The sequence below is a fragment of the Pan paniscus genome, chromosome 2 (genome assembly GCF_029289425.2).
Source record: "Pan paniscus chromosome 2, NHGRI_mPanPan1-v2.0_pri, whole genome shotgun sequence".
NCBI lineage: Eukaryota > Metazoa > Chordata > Mammalia > Primates > Hominidae > Pan > Pan paniscus.
The window spans coordinates 110,350,693-110,370,183 of NC_085926.1; the positions used below are offsets into that span (position 1 = coordinate 110,350,693).

General features: G+C 37.2%; 1 protein-coding gene across 8 annotated transcripts in view; it reads left to right on the forward strand.

Moving 5' to 3' along the window:
- The window catches only part of CD200 (CD200 molecule), a 30,447-nt gene extending 16,062 nt beyond the window's left edge, over positions 1-14,385 (forward strand). For 7 of the 8 annotated variants that reach the window (XM_034957078.3, XM_034957076.3, XM_003825091.7 and 4 more), the window contains 2 exons: positions 1,267-1,374; positions 13,115-14,385. In XM_034957078.3, coding sequence (XP_034812969.1) covers positions 1,267-1,374; positions 13,115-13,122 — 116 coding nt within the window. In that variant the 3' untranslated portion in view covers positions 13,123-14,385. Of the gene's footprint in view, positions 1-1,266; positions 1,528-13,114 lie in introns of those variants that run through there. The other variant, XM_008978794.5, reaches the window with a different exon arrangement.
- Positions 14,386-19,491: the final 5,106 nt, after the last annotated feature.

The window sequence follows — 19,491 nt, forward strand, 5'->3', positions numbered from 1 at the left end:
AACTACTGTCTCTGGGCCTCATAGATACAAGAAGTGAGAATGACAGAGGAGAGAATAAAGGGAGCAGAGATTATAAAGACAAGAAGTTTTAGCAATAATAGCCACGTCTTTTCTCTGTGTAGTTTTGAAGCACTGACTCTTGATGAAGCAGTCAGTAATAAGCCTCCTAAAAAGTATTACTCCTCTTTTTTGGAGAAATTATGAGCAATAAACTGGAAAAGCTTTCTACACCCACCTCTTTACTGCAGTGGCCTTTGGAGTCCCTGAAAACCCAGACTAATCAGAAATTGGATATTTAGGTAAATTTGGTCAAAAAGACTTGCAGTGTTGGATTTGGATATTTGTGAAGAGATCTTCAGATTGAGCCATGGCAAAGGGTATATTTCCTGGAAAAACAAGAACCTAAAAAAGAATGTCTTTTTTTTTTTCCAAGAATGCCAGATTTGACTTATATCACTTACAGTGTTCATATACCACTTGTATAATGTTTGTTTATTCTGTGAACATTTACCAAAAATCTTCCATGCTCAAAGCATTATGTCAAGCACTGGACCTATAGAAATCAAACAAATCCCTGTCTGAGGTCTGAGGTGTTCAGTTAAATAATGATGTGACGAATCCCATTATGGAGGTATGGAGAAGATGCTAGAGACTCCCAAATCAAGGAGTTCCTCATTTGCCTTTGCATTGCAACATGACACTGAGGAACTGATATTTAGGCTGAGTTGCATTAAAGACATAGATAAGACGAAATTTAACAAAAACTTTGAGATGAGTTATCTCTGGGGGTTGAAATCATGAGATTCATGTGTCTTTCTTTGCACTTCTCTGCATTTTCTACAATTTCCTCAATAAACATGTATTCTTTTAATAGACAGTATGGCAAAGAATATGTGCTTTAGAGGCAAACAGACTTTCAACCAAACCTTGGCTATCCCATTTGTTATTCTGATTTTGATCTCAGTTAAATTCTCAAAGCCTCAGTTTTCTTTAAATCTGTTAGAAAATAATAACTCTTGGGATGTTTTGAGGATTAAATGAGATAAGTTTAAAGCTCTTATTACATAGTAGCCAGATAAAACATGTTAGCTATTACTAATATCTAAATATTATTAAAATAATATGAAGTCATACGTATAAACCTACATATGTATGTATTTAAGGGTAATTTTAACTAAAAGCTCAACTCTATTGCTTTATCACTTTTTGCCTCAACAATTTCTTCTTGTGATGTCATTTTCCTTTTTCTTTCTTCAATATCTATAGGCTATTGGTTTTCAGTTCCGCTATTGCTAAGCATTGTTTCCCTGGTAATTCTTCTCGTCTTAATCTCAATCTTACTGTACTGGAAACGTCACCGGAATCAGGACCGAGGTGAGTTGTCACAGGGAGTTCAAAAAATGACATAAATTAAATTTGATTTTTAATGACAATTTGTGAGTCATTTGAAGATATAAATAAGGGAATGGCAACAATGTGTTTTGTCTGTTGTTTCCAAAATACAGAAATGTTGATACTGTTTTAAAATGCGTCGGGGCATTTTCTTGCAATTGGACATTAAATTGGACATTTCTGCTTTTTGTTTGCTAAGATGACTTAAAAGCTAATGAAATCAAACAATGGTGATAGAACCAAAGAAAGAAGTCTGGCACCCACGCAAGGCCCTTTCCACTCATTAATGAGAAGGACAATCTCTTCTCTTTTTATAGCACTTCACAGGCCATCTGCCCATTTAAGAGACTGCAATTGTCCAATTATCATCACTCATTAAGTAGCACTTTCTGTGTTATACTCCCACGATGCCTCAAACACTGTCAGCATCATGCAAGTGATCCATACTTACAGTAACTGTGTCATGCCATTCTGCCCTTCTAGACTGTAAATTTCTCTTTATCTTTCACAACTATCACAGCATCTTATATATACCAGGGTCTGAATAAATGTTAATTTACTGAATGAACCGATTGAGGACAGAGAGAATTTTTAAGGTGATTTTTTTTCAATTCCCTTTCTCCTATTGTAAATTCAGTACCTCATAAACGCCAGTCTAAGATATTGTGAGAAATTATAAAACAAGAGACACTATAAAGCAACAGCAGCGAGCTAGATAGAGAGGAAGAATGAAATGTCTTTGGTTTCTGTAGACAATGCATAATTTATTGAAGTGAATACAAAGCTGCAGTTTATGTTTTGTGTAATGGAAATTTGCTAGGGTGAAGGGGTGATGTGGGAGTTTCCTCCATTTCAGATGACTGAAGGATAGGGGTCAGGAAAGAAAAATAGTTGGCTTTGATAGCTATTTTAGACTTTGATTAAAAATCTCACTCATTTTTTCCTTTCATTTTATGTTTTATAGAAATGTTTCCTTTTAGTTTTATGTTTATATTTTTATGTTTTTGTTCATGTTTCAAGTTTTTGACCACTTTATTTTGCATAATCCTCCAGATTAATTCTTGTGAATTTATAAAACACACAAAAAGCCTTCAGTGTCAGTGGCCCTTTTGCAAAAGTAGGTAAAGGTATTTGTTCTGTCCAGGAGAGAAGATTACAAATCAGTTAATCTTACTGCACATAATTATAAGCCTGTGGAACTCATAAGTGCTCCACAGAATAAAATCAAAGACAGAAGTCTGTTTGATTCTACTTTATCCAGAAATTTTTCTTTTCCAATTAGGAAACTGAAGCCCAGAGAGGAAAGCTGACTTCCTTCCATAAGTTTATACAGCTTCTTAAGAGCAGGCTAGGACTAAACCCCGGTGCCCTGACCTCTGCCAAATGTTCTTCCTGTCATTACTGATGCCCCAATGTCTTGACTTGAAAGGAGCTATTGTTATCAGTTGCATTCACTTAATCTGTGCTTACTGTCTATGCCCTTTTCTTTTGGAAAGTGCAAGCAGACAAGTATAAAGTATTTAAATTCATTTTTAAAAGTCCCTCTTGGGCAAAAGTTTTATAATGCAATCTACTCAAGCCTGAGGTAAATTCTACTGGAAAGAGACATGCAAAATAATTACCCTTGTTCATTAAGCAAGTCTTGGATTTTCTGGGAAATATAGTCATTCAATGCCAATATCCGATTCTTGAAGCAAAAAGAATCAGCTTATTTCTCTGCCCAAGTTTTTCCTCACTTATGAAATAAATACCTGAACCTGTGTTGACTCCTGTACGCATCAGGATTGCCATTTACTGATGATGTCTTCATGACATATGGCCAATTGCATTAATTCCTCTGAATGTTCAGTGGCATATTTTCAATGACTGGATTTTTGACTCATTTCTTTTCCATTTGTGTTGCTTATAAAAGATACCTGAGGCTGGGTAATTCATAAAGAAAAGAGGTTTATTTGGTTTCTAAAGGCTATACAAGCACAGTGCCAACATCTGCTTCTGGTGAGGACCTCAAGCTACTTCCACTAATAGCAGAAGGAAAAGGGGAGCCAGTATGTGCAGAGATCAGATGGTGAGACAGGAAAATAAAAGAGGGTGCTGCCAGGCTGTTTTACCAGCTCTCATGGGAACTAACAGAGAGAGAACTCACTCACACCAAGGGCATTAATCAATTCCCGAGAGATCTTCCCCACTTAAACACCTCCCATTAAGCCCCACCTCTAACACCAGGGATCAGATTTCAACATAAGGTTTGCAGGATCAAGTATCCAAACTATAACAACTGATTTAGAAATTTTAACAGCCAGATAATTTGGCATCATACACTTACAGCTAGTAAAACCAAGAGTCAATTATGCTGAAGCTTAAATGCTCAGGGCTAAGAAAATACTGGTTCATTTAGACCAAACTTCAGGTTATACAAAAAGTTGGGACAAAGAAAAGAGAAAGGAAAGAAAATCATAGAAGATAGTGACACTTTTTATTTCTACCATTAACAAATTCTGATTGATATTTTGTGAGGAAGGGAAATAGTCCTACACATTTGCCTTCCAGTTGTTTTCATCCTTACTTTTCTTTTCTTTCTCTTTTTCTTTCCATCATCTGAAAACATAAAATTTCCAAATGGGCAGGAAAACATGATTGGTCCAAAATAATACAAAGGTTTTGAACTTGGTGACCTCAAAAATGGTGATGTGAACAGAAACACCAAAGTGAAGAGGTGGAACTGAGAGAGAGAGAGAGAGAGAGTGTTTAGAGTTTGTAGAAAAGCAAAGGAGACAGACGAATAAGTTTTTGAATTTATTGAGTGTGAGCAGACAAAGAATTATCTTCATGTAGCTGTCCAGTAGCCAATAATAAAAATCTGGTAAGTAAGGTAAGTCTGTTAAGTAAGGTCAATTCTGTGTTGGGTAAATGACCAAAACAGAAGTTTATTTTAGGTCATAATCACTACTCATTGCTCACAAATGCCTAAGCAAACTTACAGTTACTGATGTTATTTTTACGTAGAAGTTAGACGACCATTACTTTTCTTGTGATCCTGTATAATGCCAGAGAGCATGACGTTGGTCTTTTCCAACTGCGAAGTAGCACAGGCCATTTTTCTGCACCACTACTGATAGAATTATCACAGTTACTTCCCAGGAGACTACCACAGTAAGACTAATAAGATTTCAAAGAACATTCTTTTCTCTTTCATGAATCCAGCACTTTAAAACAGTAAGTGAGAAAGAATTAAAATTTCCTAGGGAAATTTTCCACCATCTCGAAATACTTCTTTCTATTAAAACCCAGTGATTTCATAAAGTTGTGCCTTTCACATATATGACAATGTAGTTAAATTTGGAGTTGAGAATAATCTTTTATTTCTCATTAGTCAACGCACCAACAATTACATGCTTCTCAGAAACAATAAAAGAAACTTCACTTTGAGGCAGATCATCATAGACAATCACCTAATTTTTAGGCAGCTTTATTTTGTTTGGTTTGGTTTGCTTTGCTTTGCTTTGGTTGAGTCAAGGCTGCTTTGGAGAACAATAGAAAATTTAGACAATCATGTAAAATTTATATGCCAAACTTCACTTTTTTTTCAAGTACTAGCTAATCCATGTAGAAGTATGTTTTTCATCTGCATGAGCTGTATATTTATCTTGATTTCCTTCTCTTCACAATAACCTAACCTATGAATGGGTTCCTGACAATGTATAATAACAATGGCAAAGTTAATAAAACGTCATTTCCTGGATAACAGCATGTGACTTTCTCCTATTTTAAGCTTAATACTTAATACTTAATACAAACAACAAAGGTGTTCAATAAACAATTTGTGATGATGTAATTGGTCATTAGTTGAAAGGGGAAAACAAAAAATATCTGTTCACCCCTCCTGAAATAACAACCTTTGCTTTGCTCAGAAAGCACTTTTGCTTCCCGTACAAAGGCTGTATGAATGGGTAGCCCTCTGTCCGGGCTGTATGAAATAAGAACCTTTGCTTTGCTCAAAAAGTACTTATGCTTCCCTGACAGAGGCTGGATGAATGGCACTACCCAACCCCACCCCAGTATCCTCATAGTTCCAGGAGGAAGAAATGTGATGCTTTACATGAGAAAAGCGATAAAGAATCTTCATTGAACTGCTTAGATTAGTATTGCTGGGAGAAATCTTGAATTCCAAGGCTATTTTTCCGCAAAAATTTTACAAATTTTGGGTGATTTACCTATCATGCCAAGATGACATACATAATCTTATCACAAAACCCTTAGCAAACAGATTCTTAATGCCTGGACGTTCTTGCCTGGAGCTGTTCTTTGCTGTTCTCTCTAACATCTAAAGCCACCTGGGCATAGATGACCCAAATTTTAAGTTTCAGTCTGTATGTGGGGAACATCTCTAGGAATCAAGACATCTCAGTCTCCTGCCCAATAATTCAATGTGTATTCAGTCCTCAAATGGCGTACTCATTCCCTTGGCTTTTTGGCCATGGGGCTTTTCAAGGAGATTAGCTGTCAGTACCTGTTAGACTAATTAATGAAAAACAAAAAGGATGAGAAAATCTACCAGCTGAAAAATCCTCTAACATCTCTGCTCCTTTTGCATTTTAGTTTGCATATATCCTTTACCTAGTGTCTATTACCAGTTTGTTTTGTTTGGAACCGCTGTGCATTTCAGTAGTATAGTCACACCCATATAATAAGCTTGCCTCTAAACAGATACAAGGCACTAGCCTCTACTAACAAAAGAAGCCAACTGTATGCTATTTAAACTGGAAAAGATTGGGCCACTTAATGAAAGTACTCAACATGGCTTACAGAGGGGGAAACATCATAAATGCTGTATTAATTTTCTATTGCTTCTTTACCAAATTATCACGCACTTAGCGGCTTAAAACAACACACATGTATTATACTACAGTTCTAGAGATCAGAAGTCCAACATGGGTCTCACTGGGTTTAAAACAAGGTGTCTGCAGGGAGACATTCCTTTCTGGAGGCTCTAGGGGAGAATCCTTTTTTTCCCTCTCTCTCTTTTCCTGCTTTTAGAGACTGCCCACATTCCTTGCCTTGCATCTTCAAAACCAACAATGTCCAGTTGAGTCTTTTTCACATTGAATCACTCTAAATCTGATACATTTGTCTCCTTTTTCCTTTATAAGGATCCTTGTGATTACAATGGGCCCAACTGCATAATCCATCTCAGGGTCCTTAATTTAATCACATCAGCAAAATTCCTTTAGCCATGTAAAGTAACATATTCACAGATTCCTGGAATTAGAATATGGATGTCTTTGGGGTGCCATTATTATGCCTACCACAAATGCTAAGAGGGTGTGGGAGTGAGTTACTTAGAGGGACAGCTGTTTACTGACCTCCCAGTGGAAGCATTCTCTGTCTGTAATTCCATAGCCTTTGCTCTGTTCCTGCCAACTCTCTATCAAAGAACTTCAAAACCTGGTCAGAACCTCTGACCAGGCAAGGCTTTATTTTCCAAGATTAGATTTTGTCTCTCAAATCTGTAATGCAAAAGCATCACTTCTGCTTTCCCTTGTTTTCTATCACTAACTGTAATATTACAAAAACTTTTTTTTTCTTAGAATCTCAGTTCTTGCATATTTCCTGCTTCTCCCTATTCCTACCTTTTCACAGAGGAAGTAATTCTGACTTCCTTTGTCTTAGTCATAAACATCCCGTAAACACAAGTTCACAGGGAACTGTGAAAGTTCAAAGTGGGAAAATTATATTTATCACTATGTGTGGTGATAGTAGGCATAACCAAATTGGTCTTTCCCCACTTATCACAACGTGTTAAACTGGGAATTTCTCAGTCCCTAATACTTGCAGAATCATGTTATGAGGTCATTATAGATTTTAGGAGCCTCAATGCTTTTCATATCATTTTCAGAATTCTTCAAAATTCCCATTTATAGGCCCTAATTGATTTCAGCAGCCCATATGCAGTAGAGCAGTTCTTCCACTAACAATTTTTTTAAAGACAGAGCTAAAAATATATATATTTGAAGTATATTAAGTAGAAAAAAATGTTAGAAATATCAGGAAAAAATTAAGAAATAAAAGTATGTTCAGGACAATTTAATTTGAATAATTTTAATCTCTAAAAAAACCATATTGTAAAAAAATACAATTTCTTCTAGTAAATAAAGAACAAATGAGATTTTGTACTACAAACATGCAAGACATGTTTTGCAAAAATCACAACTTCAATGTTAAGTTCCGCATTTCATGAGGCACAATTATGGAAATTTATGAATGAGAGGCTCTTAAAAGAGAGCCTCTAGCCCTTCTCAGTATTCAAACTAGATAGAATTTCATGATGACTGACCAATGCTGCTAGTTCTGAGTCTCTGTGGACACTAGTTTATAAATACTCCAACCTTCTCCCTTTTTTATACAATAAAGAGAAATGCTAGCCTTGTGTTTTGAAAGTCCTTTAAAGAGTTCATGTTAAATACCTTTGGGATTATGTACACAATTGTCTTTTAATCTTTTTTAAAACTATTACTTATTATGAATTTTTGTTTTTATTTTTAATAGAAAACAGAAATTGTATGTATTTATGGTGTACAACATGATATTTGTATATATGTATACATTGTGGAATGGCTAAATCAACCTACTTAACATGTGCATTGCCTCACATACTTATTTTTTTGTGGTATGAACACATAAAATCTACTCTGTCAGTAATATTCAAGTATACAATACATTGTTATTAACCGTAGTCACCATGTTGTACAATAGATCTCTTGAAGTTATTACTGCTTATCTAACTGAAATTCTTTTCATCTTAACCAAGGCCACATGAAATAATTAAGAAACAATGTGATATTTATTTCTACAATATTTCTCCTTCAAGAGTTTAAAGTTTTCAACTGTTAATTTTAGCAAGGATGATTACAAATGACATATAAAATTGGTTGTTTTCTAGTCAGTCATTTTTATTTGCAACAATGAACAATTACTTAGCGATTTTGATCAAATCCTGTCCTTTACAAACTAGCTGAGTACCTTTGGATAAGCCATTTAACTTCCCTGTGCCTCCTTTTCCTCACTGAGTAAGATGGGGATAATAATTGTAACTGTATCTCATAAGAATGTTGTGAAGATTTAAAAGGGAATACATACAAGTGCTTAGAAAAGTGCCTAATGGCCGGGCGCGGTGGCTCACGCCTGTAATCCCAGCACTTTGGGAGGCCGAGGCGGGCGGATCACGAGGTCAGGAGATCGAGACCATCCTGGTTAACAGCGTGAAACCCCCTCTCTACTAAAAATATAAAAAATTAGCCGGGCGTGATGGTGGACGCCTGTAGTCCCAGCTACTCGGGAGGCTGAGGCAGGAGAATGGCGTGAACTTGGAAAGCGGAGCTTGCAGTGAGCAGAGATCGCGCCACTGCACTCCAGCCTGGGCGACAGAGCGAGACTGTCTCAAAAAAAAAAAAAAAGAAAGAAAGAAAGAAAAAGAAAAGTGCCTAAAACGAATGATACGCTGGAACACTGGCCTGGGAGGAGAGGGGTGGAGTGTTTATTTGTAGCTGTCGCCAACTTCTGTGAAGTAAATGTTCCCACCATAGCAAATTTCAAGCTACTAACAATTTAACCATCAGCGTGAGCCAATAAAGCTCTAGCACACCAATGCGGCAGACTAAGTTTGTAACAAATGTTCATTTTTGTAATTACTAAATCTAAGGTCCTTTTTCGTTTTATCGAAGTATATTTTCATGAATTGTACAAATGTTCAAGGAAGGACGAGTTTAGAGAGGTAAATGGAGGGACAAACAGGAATTGTAGCAGTTAGGACAGCTTTGAGGAAGATTTCAGGTTATCTGAATCTGTTTGGACACATGGGCATGAGTATTTGGAAGGGAGGAGAACTCATACAGTAAGTCTTAATGTCATCAATAGGTTCTTGGAAACTGCGAGTTTAAGCAAAACGGCATGTAACAAAACCAATTTTACCACAGGCTAAATGATAGAAACAAGACTTAAGTTCCTATGGCATATTTCTAGTCACAAAAACATCACCAAACTTTTAATAAAGACCAAAACATTTCTAATATTAAACATTGAAATAAATGTGAGTTATGCATGCATTTAAGAAACAGTAACAAAAACAAGTGAGATAATTATTCACTCAATGATTTCAGTTCAAGGGCATGGGTGGCCAGAGCCTATGCAGCTCAGGATGCAAGGCAGACACTGACACCAGACAGGACGTCATCCCAGAGCAGGGGGCATTCACACACGCACACACACACACACACACACAGTTACTCAGACTGGGACCATTTGGACATGCCAATTTACATAACATGCAGTACGTGTTTGGGATGTGGGGGGAACCAGAGTATCCAGAGAAAACCCATGCAGACTTGGGGAGGATGTGCTAACTCCACACAGTGGCTCTGGATGGGAATCTATTGTTTTTCTCATCAACATTATAATAACATGTTGTGGAATGAAAGGATGTTGTTGGAGGACCTGCTATATAAGTCATTTCAGTAGCAGTCTTGGGAGAAATTTGTGGGGACCCACTGGGGAGACAGAATCAGAAAATGTGCATTCTAAAAACGTGCGTATACTGAAATGAACTTGTGATGCCTAGATGAACTTGTGATGCCGAAAACTGATTTCCTGCTAGTGCAATTGTATCTCTTTTTGAAGAAGAGAAACTGTTTTGCTTAGACATTTTTTTTGTAGGAGTATGGGAAGAAAAATTACTCACTGAAGCTAGTGCAAGTCAAGGGTAGAGGGAGGGCAGTTCCTGTAAGGATGTGTATAAATGGATTTCCAGGAAACTAAACTGCCACATGTCAGGAAGAGCGGCTACCTGAAGGTGCTTGTAGATCCAAAGCTGCCCTAGGTTCCCCATCAGCACTGATTCATGAGTTTTGCATCTGGTTTTTCCTGTCCTTACCACAACTTGGCTGTTCTGTCTTCTCTGCACTAAACAATTTCTTCACTCTCTATTCCATATGTTTTAAACTTATCTTATTATTTTTGTTCCCTCATACATTGCTTCATAGATTACCCAATCCAAAAAGAAACAAAAGAGAGAAAGAAAGAAAAGTGAGAGGAAAGAGAGAGAAAGAAAGAAAGAAAGAAAGAGAGAAACAAAACGAAAGTATATTCCTGAACCACACAAAAAGACAAAGAATCACATTCTCTACAAGTGTCCTGTGTTTTTGCAAATTAACCAGTACTTCAGGTAGTCCTTAGGTATTCTAGAGTTTAGAAGAATCCTAAAAGGTTTTGCTCTGGCAAGGGCTGTGAGTAAAGCATGGCCTTTGAGGCGATGGAGGGAGAAAGATATACAGAAACTTTATTTTAGAGAAAGGAAAAACTTCTTCAGACCAGATGCAGAATCAAGTAATCAACCATTCAAAGTCAGGCTTAATTTAAGAGCTTTTTTTTAAAAAAACAGACAAACAACAACAACAAAAATGTATACTAGTGATCTTTAAAGGAAACCATGCTATCATTTAGATTATTATTCTGGATTCCAGTCAGTAGTTAGGTCATATAAGAATTATAAATTCTGTTATTGGTAATTGATAGTTCAAAATGCATAGTCTCACCACTCAGGGAAAACAGCACTTAGATTTCAGAAGATAAAACTTTGTAAGTGGGGATGAAAGGAGGGCATGGAGGGTGTTCTTAAATATTTCAATGGATGTTCATGAGACAAAAGGACTAGACCTGGAAGTTATTACATTTAATTCTCATAGCAATTGATAAGGAAAGTATTTCCATCTGATAGGTGATAAAACCAAATTCACAGAAGTTCAATTCATTCATTTTATAAGTATTTATTAATAATTTTTAATATGCTTGGCATTGTAATTAGCACTGGTTATTATACTATAATGAACAAAACAGGACCTTGCCATTTTAATGGAGATGACAGGTTAGGGGGACAGCAGAGAAATGACAAGTGAATCAACAAATAAGGATGCTATTAAAACATGAGATTTTAGCACAAGGAAATAATATAGAATAATATAAAATATAGCATGCAATGAAAGAGGATAACTTGAAAAGGATATCAGTTACTTGGAATTTGTTAGGGAAGGCTTCGCTGAGGTGGTGACTTTTAATCGGAGACCTGCAAGGAGAGAATAAGCCAGCCATGGAGGAGACAAGGGAAGAGTGGTTTTTAGCAAATTAATTGCAAATGTGAAAGCTCTAAGGCAGAAAAGTCATTAATATTTTACAGGGTGCGGTGGCACATGTCTGTAATCCCAGCACTTTGGGAGGCTGAGGCAGGCAGATCACCTGAGGTCAGGAGTTCAAGACCAGCCTGGCCAACATAGTGAAACCCCATCTCTACTGAAAATATGAAAATTAGCCGGGCATAATGGCATGTGCCTGTACTCCCAGCTACTCAGGAGGCTGAGGCAGGAGAATCACTTGAACCTAGGAGGTGGAGGTTACGGGGAGCAGAGATTGTGCCACTGCACTCTAGCTTGGTTGACACAGTGAGACGTCATCTAAAAAAATATATACATATATATATATGTATATATTTTAGAGCAGTGTTACTTCCAATATGGTCTGAGGATGGTTGCCCATCCAAGAAGTGTTCTTTACTAGTCTGAGGCAAAATAAGTACATAACTGAGAAAAAATACTTACACTCTATGATAAGAATTTGACAGTAATTTTATATCTGTTAAATCTGATAATTTAAAAATGAATTATGTTACTTTATGTCATTTTTCTAATAATTTGTTTTTACTATTGAAATTGAAAAGTATTGAGCCATGTTGGGAGAAGATGGTCTTTCCATGGTCCATTGATATCTGATGTTAGAAATATTGGGCAGGATCTAAAATGTGCAGAACTTTGCAGGTTCTGGTAAACAATTACCTCAGATTACACAGAGAGTGAGAGGTGGTGCCAAGATAAAATTCCAAGTCCTTTACTTCATCGTCTATGTGCCTTGAGAGGTTTCCAGGCTCCCAGTATGTGCCAGAAAGCTACTAGCCCTTGGAAAGGCCTCTACTTCATGACCATTTCTACCCTGACATCTAGTGAGTTATTATCCATCAGAAACAAAGCTTACAAATAGAATACATTTTGATCATTTGGAATTTTTGAACATGTTCCTTTACTTGTAGTCTTAGGTGATTTTCTAAACCATTATTTCCTAGGATTACGTATGCCCTTTTATTTTTGCTTCAGTTTTGTTTTTGTTTTTTGTTGTTGTTGTTGTTGTTGTTTTTAGAGATAGTGTCTTGCTATATTGCCTGGGGCTGGAGTGCAGTGGTGAGATCATAGCTCACTGCAGCCCCAATCTCCTGAGCTCAAGTTATCCTCATGCCTCAGCCTCCTGAGTAGCTGGGACTACAGGTGTGTGCCACCATGTCCAGCTATTTTTTTTTAATTTTTATTTTTTGTAGAGACAAGGTCTTACTATGTTGCCCAGACTGGTCTTGAACTCCTGGGCTCAAATGATCCTCCCGCCTCGGCCTCCCAAAACACTGGGCTTACAGCCACGAGCCACCGCATCCAGCCTACTTTTGTTCTTGTAAAGAGTCATAGTCCCCTCACACCATACTGGGTCAGAAATGTCTACTTCCTTATCTTTGCCAATGAATATACACTAGAATAACTCTGTGTTTCTTAATCTCTCTATTATTTATCTTCTTAAAATCTATTATGATAGAATTTACAAGTGTCCAAAGTTAATACCTTGTTTTTCTTTTATCCAGAGCCCTAAATGAGTCACACAGCACCCTGAAAGTGATTCCCTGGTCTACTTGAATTTGACACAAGAGAAAAGCAGGAGGAAAAGGGGCCATTCTCCAAAGGACCTGAAAGAGCAAAAGAGGTGGGAGCGAAAGCCTTAAGGATCCCACGACTTTTTACTGCCATCTGAGCTACTCAGTGTTTGAATCCCAAGAGGAAGTCATTTTACCTCTCAGGTCTGTTGTAGGACTTGATTTTGTAAAGCAATGCCATGTTATGTGGTTGAAAGGGCACTGGACTTAGTATCAGGAGCACTGAGCTCACAGACTGACTTGGGCTCCTACTGGTGGGGACCTCTGTTAGTCACTTTACCTCATCCAAAGTATAAAGGAATTGGACCAAATAATTTACCACATAGCTCTAAAACTTAATTTAAAATGTAATTCCAGAAAAAAAAGGGAATAAGCAAAGGGGGAAGAATTGAAAGAGAGAGAGAAGAAAGAATACAGAGAGCTTACCTTTTGCCTTTCTGTTGATGTTACATCTCTTCTTCCCATGTTCTTAGGTCTATGAGTCTGTTTCCCCATCATTTGATATCTAGTCCAGTTCCTGCTTACTGCTTTGCTAATAGCTGGCCTTGCTAGAATCCTTGGTTTCACTGCTGTTCTTCATGTGCTTATATGAGATTTACTCCAACACAAATAGGACTGAATTTATTGTGAAGTAACATTGGCAATCTTAACTTATTCATTTAACTTATTTATTTTTATAGCTAGATAAATATTGTTAGTCTTAGACAATAGCTCACATTTTTTGAGAAGCATGCCTTCCCTGTCCATTTGTCTTATAACATGACCCAGCCCTATTTTACGTCATTCTAAATTCAGCCTCATATAATGAAAATACATTATGAAAACAGATGTTTAGGAGATTTCCTGTATAGCAGTCAGCCAATTCATATGCTTTGTCTCTGCTGGCTTCTTTTTCCATGCATTAACTTTTCACAATAGCAGAGGAGGCAAATATGAGCATACAATCCCTTTGTTCTAAAGATATTGTTCCAGCTAGTGGAATGATGTTGAATCTTTAATAACCATAATTAGTTGCTTTTTCAGTATCTTCTGCTTTGTCTGTGTCTATCCAGTGGCCTAGGAATTAAAGTGTAAGTTGTTTTCGCTGTTAAATTGGATATTTATATATATATATATAGCAAGATTTTCATGTGTTATTTAATTCTGTATTGTTTCTTATATTTGTAGTAAAATATTGAACAATTAAAAGTGTTGACTCCAAATATTTGGCTTATGATATTCTCTTGAGAAATGTGGAAATGAATGATAATCCTTGTCTTTTCCCATCATATGTAAAACCCTCCCCTCCTCTCTATCTTTCCCTTCCTAAAAGATGAGCTGGGCCGTGGCTCAAGCCTGTAATCCCAGTACTTTGGGAGGCCGAGGCGGGCGGATCTCGAGGTCAGGAGATCGAGACCATCCTGGCTAACACGGTGAAACCCCGTCTCTACTAAAAATACAAAAAATTAGCCGGGCGCCTATAGTCCCAGCTACTCGGGAGGCTGAGGCAGGAGAATGGCGTGAACCCGGGAGGCGGAGCTTGCAGTGAGCCGAGATAGCGCCACTGCACTCCAGCCTGGGCAACAGAGCGAGACTCGGTCTCAAAAAAAAAAAAAAAAAAAAAAAGATGAGCTGGTGTTTCTGACTAATCACAAAAACACAAATCAGATGTCTGGCCGGTGTGAGCTCCTTTGAGTTGGTGCCTATGTCCTTTTGACATGACCCTGTCAGTTCTGCAGCACTTCCTTATATGTGTTCTTTTGATTTTGCTTTTAGATACCAACCTTTGCAGTCTGATGAGCACACATAGTTTTGAATTTAGTGGGAACCAACCCCCTGTATTTTGCTGTATTTCTAGTATCTCTGCTAAATTGGTACTAGATCAGGCAGGATGACTTAATGCAACAGTTCTCAAACATTTTGGTCTTAGGACCCCTTTATGCATTTAAAAACATCATTGAGGATCCCAAAAAGCTTTTTCTGTAATGTGAATTATATCTGTTGATATTTATCATATTTGAAATTAAAACTGATAAAATTTAAATACAAAAATGTATAACCATATATCCTATTAGCTATCAGAGTGATGCCAACATCAAACATCATATAGCTTCTGGAAGACTTCAGAGCACATTTATTAGAGAATGAGAGTGAAAAAGTCAAATAATTTATTGGTGTTATCATGACAATAATTTTTTGATTATGTGGACCCCCTGAGATGGTCTTAGGGACAATGCTAAAGACTACTGTTTTAAAGTACTGGCAAAGAAGAAAACCACCTTATGGGAAGATTTCATGAGTCTTTCTCAAAGGAACTCCTTGCTAAACATCTATCTTCATGGTACCTAAGCATTTCACCTTTTAACCAGGACTTTAGGCCATTGTATTACTGGGAGCTCCTCCTCAAAATGCAGAGAAAGCTCAAAGACTAATTTTTATCTATTGTTAATAATTCAATTTAAAGTGGCTTATTAAATGGCTTTTCAGTTACTTTTCAGGATGTTGAGATACTTGGACTTAGGATAGGTATGTTTGATGGGGAAGACTTGGGGGATTATAGAGAAATAAAGAGAAGGAAAGGGTAATTGAGAGCATGCCTCTCTGCTGAGAAGGTGGCTCCATGTGGAACACCACAGCCTTGCTTTCTCCCCTATGTCTCCTGCCCTCTCACCCTGGGTGGCTGCTCACCAACCCTTCCATACTTATCCTAAACTTTCAACTATGGGTGCTTTTTTGTATTTGTGAATTAGAAAGAGGTAGCTTGGGCTTTGCATATTTAAGCAGATTGGGAAAGTTGTAAACTTTTGAGTCCCTTAGAATAACTCAGTCATGTATTTCTCTTCTTAGTAAAAATTCAGAAAAATTCCAGAGTAGTGCAAACCTGCTTAGAGAGAGGAGAAAACAGAAGAAGCCTGTTGTGTTTAACTGAAACTGAAACTGCAAATGAAGGGTTTTTTTTGTCATTTTATGTTTTCTTTTTGGTTTGTATTCCTCAATCCGTAACTTGATAACAATTCATAAATCTAGGTTCAAAGAGTACAAAATCCATATTACTACTAGGAATCATAAGGCTTTGATTAAAATAATTTTTTTGAACTTTCTTCTATGGCTATTCTGAGCTTAGAAAGAGTATTTTATTTAATTTTTGTTGTAGAGACAGGGTCTCACTGTGTCACCCAGGCTGGAGTGCAGTGGTGCCATCATAGCTCACTGCAGCCTTGAAATCCTGGGTTCAAGCGATCCTCCTGCCTCATACTCCTGAGTAGCTAGGACTACAGGCACACATCACCATACCTAGCTAACTTTTTATTTTTTGTTGAGATAAGGTCTCACTATGATGCCCAGGCTGGTCTCAAACTCCTGGCTTCAAGAAATCCTCCTGTCTGGGATTAAAGGGGTGAGTGACTTTGCTCGGCCTTTGCCTTTTAAAATAAAGCTTCTTAAATTATTTCTTCACAGCGGTGATATTTTTATTTTTTGTTTGTTCTCAAAATATTCCAGATTTGATTTCATCCGGCCCTCCACAGTTGCTCAGGCTAATAATTCACTTGCACAAAGTCACATAGAGCAGTGACTCAATCCAAGCAAACCAACATTTACACAGATGTCATAATCATTTGTCTTGTGAGGTCCTGAAGGTAATTAACCCCATTTTTGTAGGTGTGAAAAATCATACTTTTCAGTGACTTCATACTTTTCAGTGACTTTCATACTTTTCAGCGACTTTCTTCCAGTAGCATTGTAAATGTGTTTTTGGCCAAAACTCCAACTCAGAAATCCCAGCTTCCTGTCTAGTGAACTCTCTTTTCTGCCCACCCTGCAGTGATTTATCTCAATCTTACTTGCCAGCATAACCTATTTGTTCTGTACTTATATTCAGAATCCAGCTCCTACCTCCATTCTTACACCTGACCCAAACCATTATTATTTGTTTCCTAGATCATTGTTATTGCTTTCTAATTAATCTTCATGCTTCCGTGTTCTTCCTCTTTCAGTCTATTCGAAACATAACTGTTCTAAAATATGTCAAGTCAAATCACATAATTCTCCTGCCTAAAATTTCCAAGTGCTTCCCATCTCACCTAGAATACAAGCCAAAGTCTTTACGTGGGCTATAAGGCTCTAGACGATGGGGCTCGCTGATAATCTCTGAAGTCACCTTCTGCTACTCTCTCTCCTGATCACTAGTCTGCCGGCTATTTCACCAACATTTCAGACATGTTTCCATCTCAGAGCCTTGGCATTTCCTCTTCTCTCTGCCTGGAATGTTCTTTCTGCAGGTACCTGCATGGCTCATATGACTTTTCCCCTGAAAAACACTCCATAGATACCCCAAAGATACTTTAATACTTTTAACCGGACTCATATTAGTCTAGATAGTGGGACACTTATCTCAGAAATTTGAAACTCAAAAAGAGAGAGAGTTGTGTGTTTCTAGGAGTAGCTTTTATGTTCCAGTGCAGTTACAGAGGCACTGAAGCCCAGCTGCTCAGGTGAAGCATTTCAATTACCACATGATTCTGGATCTGGTTGTGTTTAGCTCAGTAACTTGTATACATTTTAGTTTATTTTCTAATAAATCAGAGACAATATTGCAAATACAGTCAGCCCTCCCTATCTGTGGGTTCCACATTTGTGGAGTCAACCAATCACGGATAAAAAATATCTGAAAAAAAAAAACAATACAAGAATAAAAATAATACAAATTTAAAAACAATACAGTATAACAACTATTTGTATAATATTTACATTGTAATAGGTTTATAAGTAATCTAGAGATGATTTAAAGTATGTGGGAAAATGTGCATAGGTGATATGAATATACTATGCCCTTTTATATTAGGAACTTGAGCATCTGCAGATTTAAGTATCCATGGAGGTCCTGGAACCAATCTCCTGAGGAAACCGCTCAGCAGAGAAAACCATTTCCTAAGTTTATATATCTATATTCAGGACCTGAGAGCTTACCAAAACTTTCCTGAATCGCTTTACCTTATGTGAGGTTCAGTGTTCCCATCACTGGTGTTTGATGTCCCTCCAACTACTTTGGCAGTGAGAAGGTACTCATCCTGTTTGAGAGATAATATGCACAGTTTTGACATTACACTTTATTCTGGAGAATCCCTTTTCCATTGCATAGATTTCCCTTGGCTAGAGTTGTTTTGTTTTCAACAGCATGTTTTTTAGCTTTGGATCTTGAGGAGAGAGAGCAGGAGAGCCAATAAACAAGTCTGGGGAGGGGAACGTTTCCAGATACGTCAGGTTAAAAATAACAAACCAAAAACCATGAACCACTCATTACAAAGCCAGATTTGAATGAATTTCCATTCACTCTCATGAAGTTTCAAAAGCTAAATATATTGGAGAGAACATTTCAACAGTGGTGAAAAGATGAAAAGAAAGAAAACAAGTAACTTTATATGATTGGATCACCATTTTTGTTTCATTTATTTAACCAAGAGATGGAATAGAGGTGCTGATATTATTAGGTGAAGGTTGTGATAATTTTACACCAAATAAATATATAATTTTCTTGTCATAAACTTTATGTTTTAATGAGTGGTTTTCATTAGAAAGTGACACTGCATTTCTCATCATTAGATTATGTGTTTCTGCCAGTAGCAGTTATGTTGATCAGAACAACAGCATGTGTCTCACAATAGATAGCATTTATCAAGCACCATTTTAGGCATCTCACTGTACTGGGTCCTGAGAGGTATTTGCAGAGGAAGACACTACTAAAAATCCTGGTTCTGAAGAAATTAAATATTTAATAAAGGACGAAATAAATCTACCTCATGTATTATTTAGAAATGACTTGTGGAAATTCATGAAGTACTATCATGAATAGAAAATGAAATTCAGAAATACGTTATTTGTTGTTTTCTTCTTTCTCTTCCTTCCTTCCTTTCCTTCTTTTTTCTTTTTTCTCTTTCTTTCTTTCTTTTTCTTTCTTTCCCTTTTTTACAGAGCCTCACTCTTGTTGCCCAGGCTGCAGTGCAGTGGCACGATCTTGGCTCACTGAAACCTCTGTCTCCCAGGTTCAAGTGATTCTCCTGCCTCAGCCTTCCGAGTAGTCGGGATTACAGGCGTGTGCCACCACACCCAGCTAATTTTTGTATTTTCAGTAGAGACGGGGTTTTCCCATGTCGGCCAGGCTGGTCTTGAACTCCTGACCTCAGGTGATCCACCTGCCTCGGCCTCCCAAAGTGCTGGGATTACAGGTGTGAGCCACTGTGCCCAGCCAGAAATATGTTTATTATAATTCAATTTATATTTTGATTCTACATAATTACAGATGTAATGCTATGATATTTTGGGTATGGATG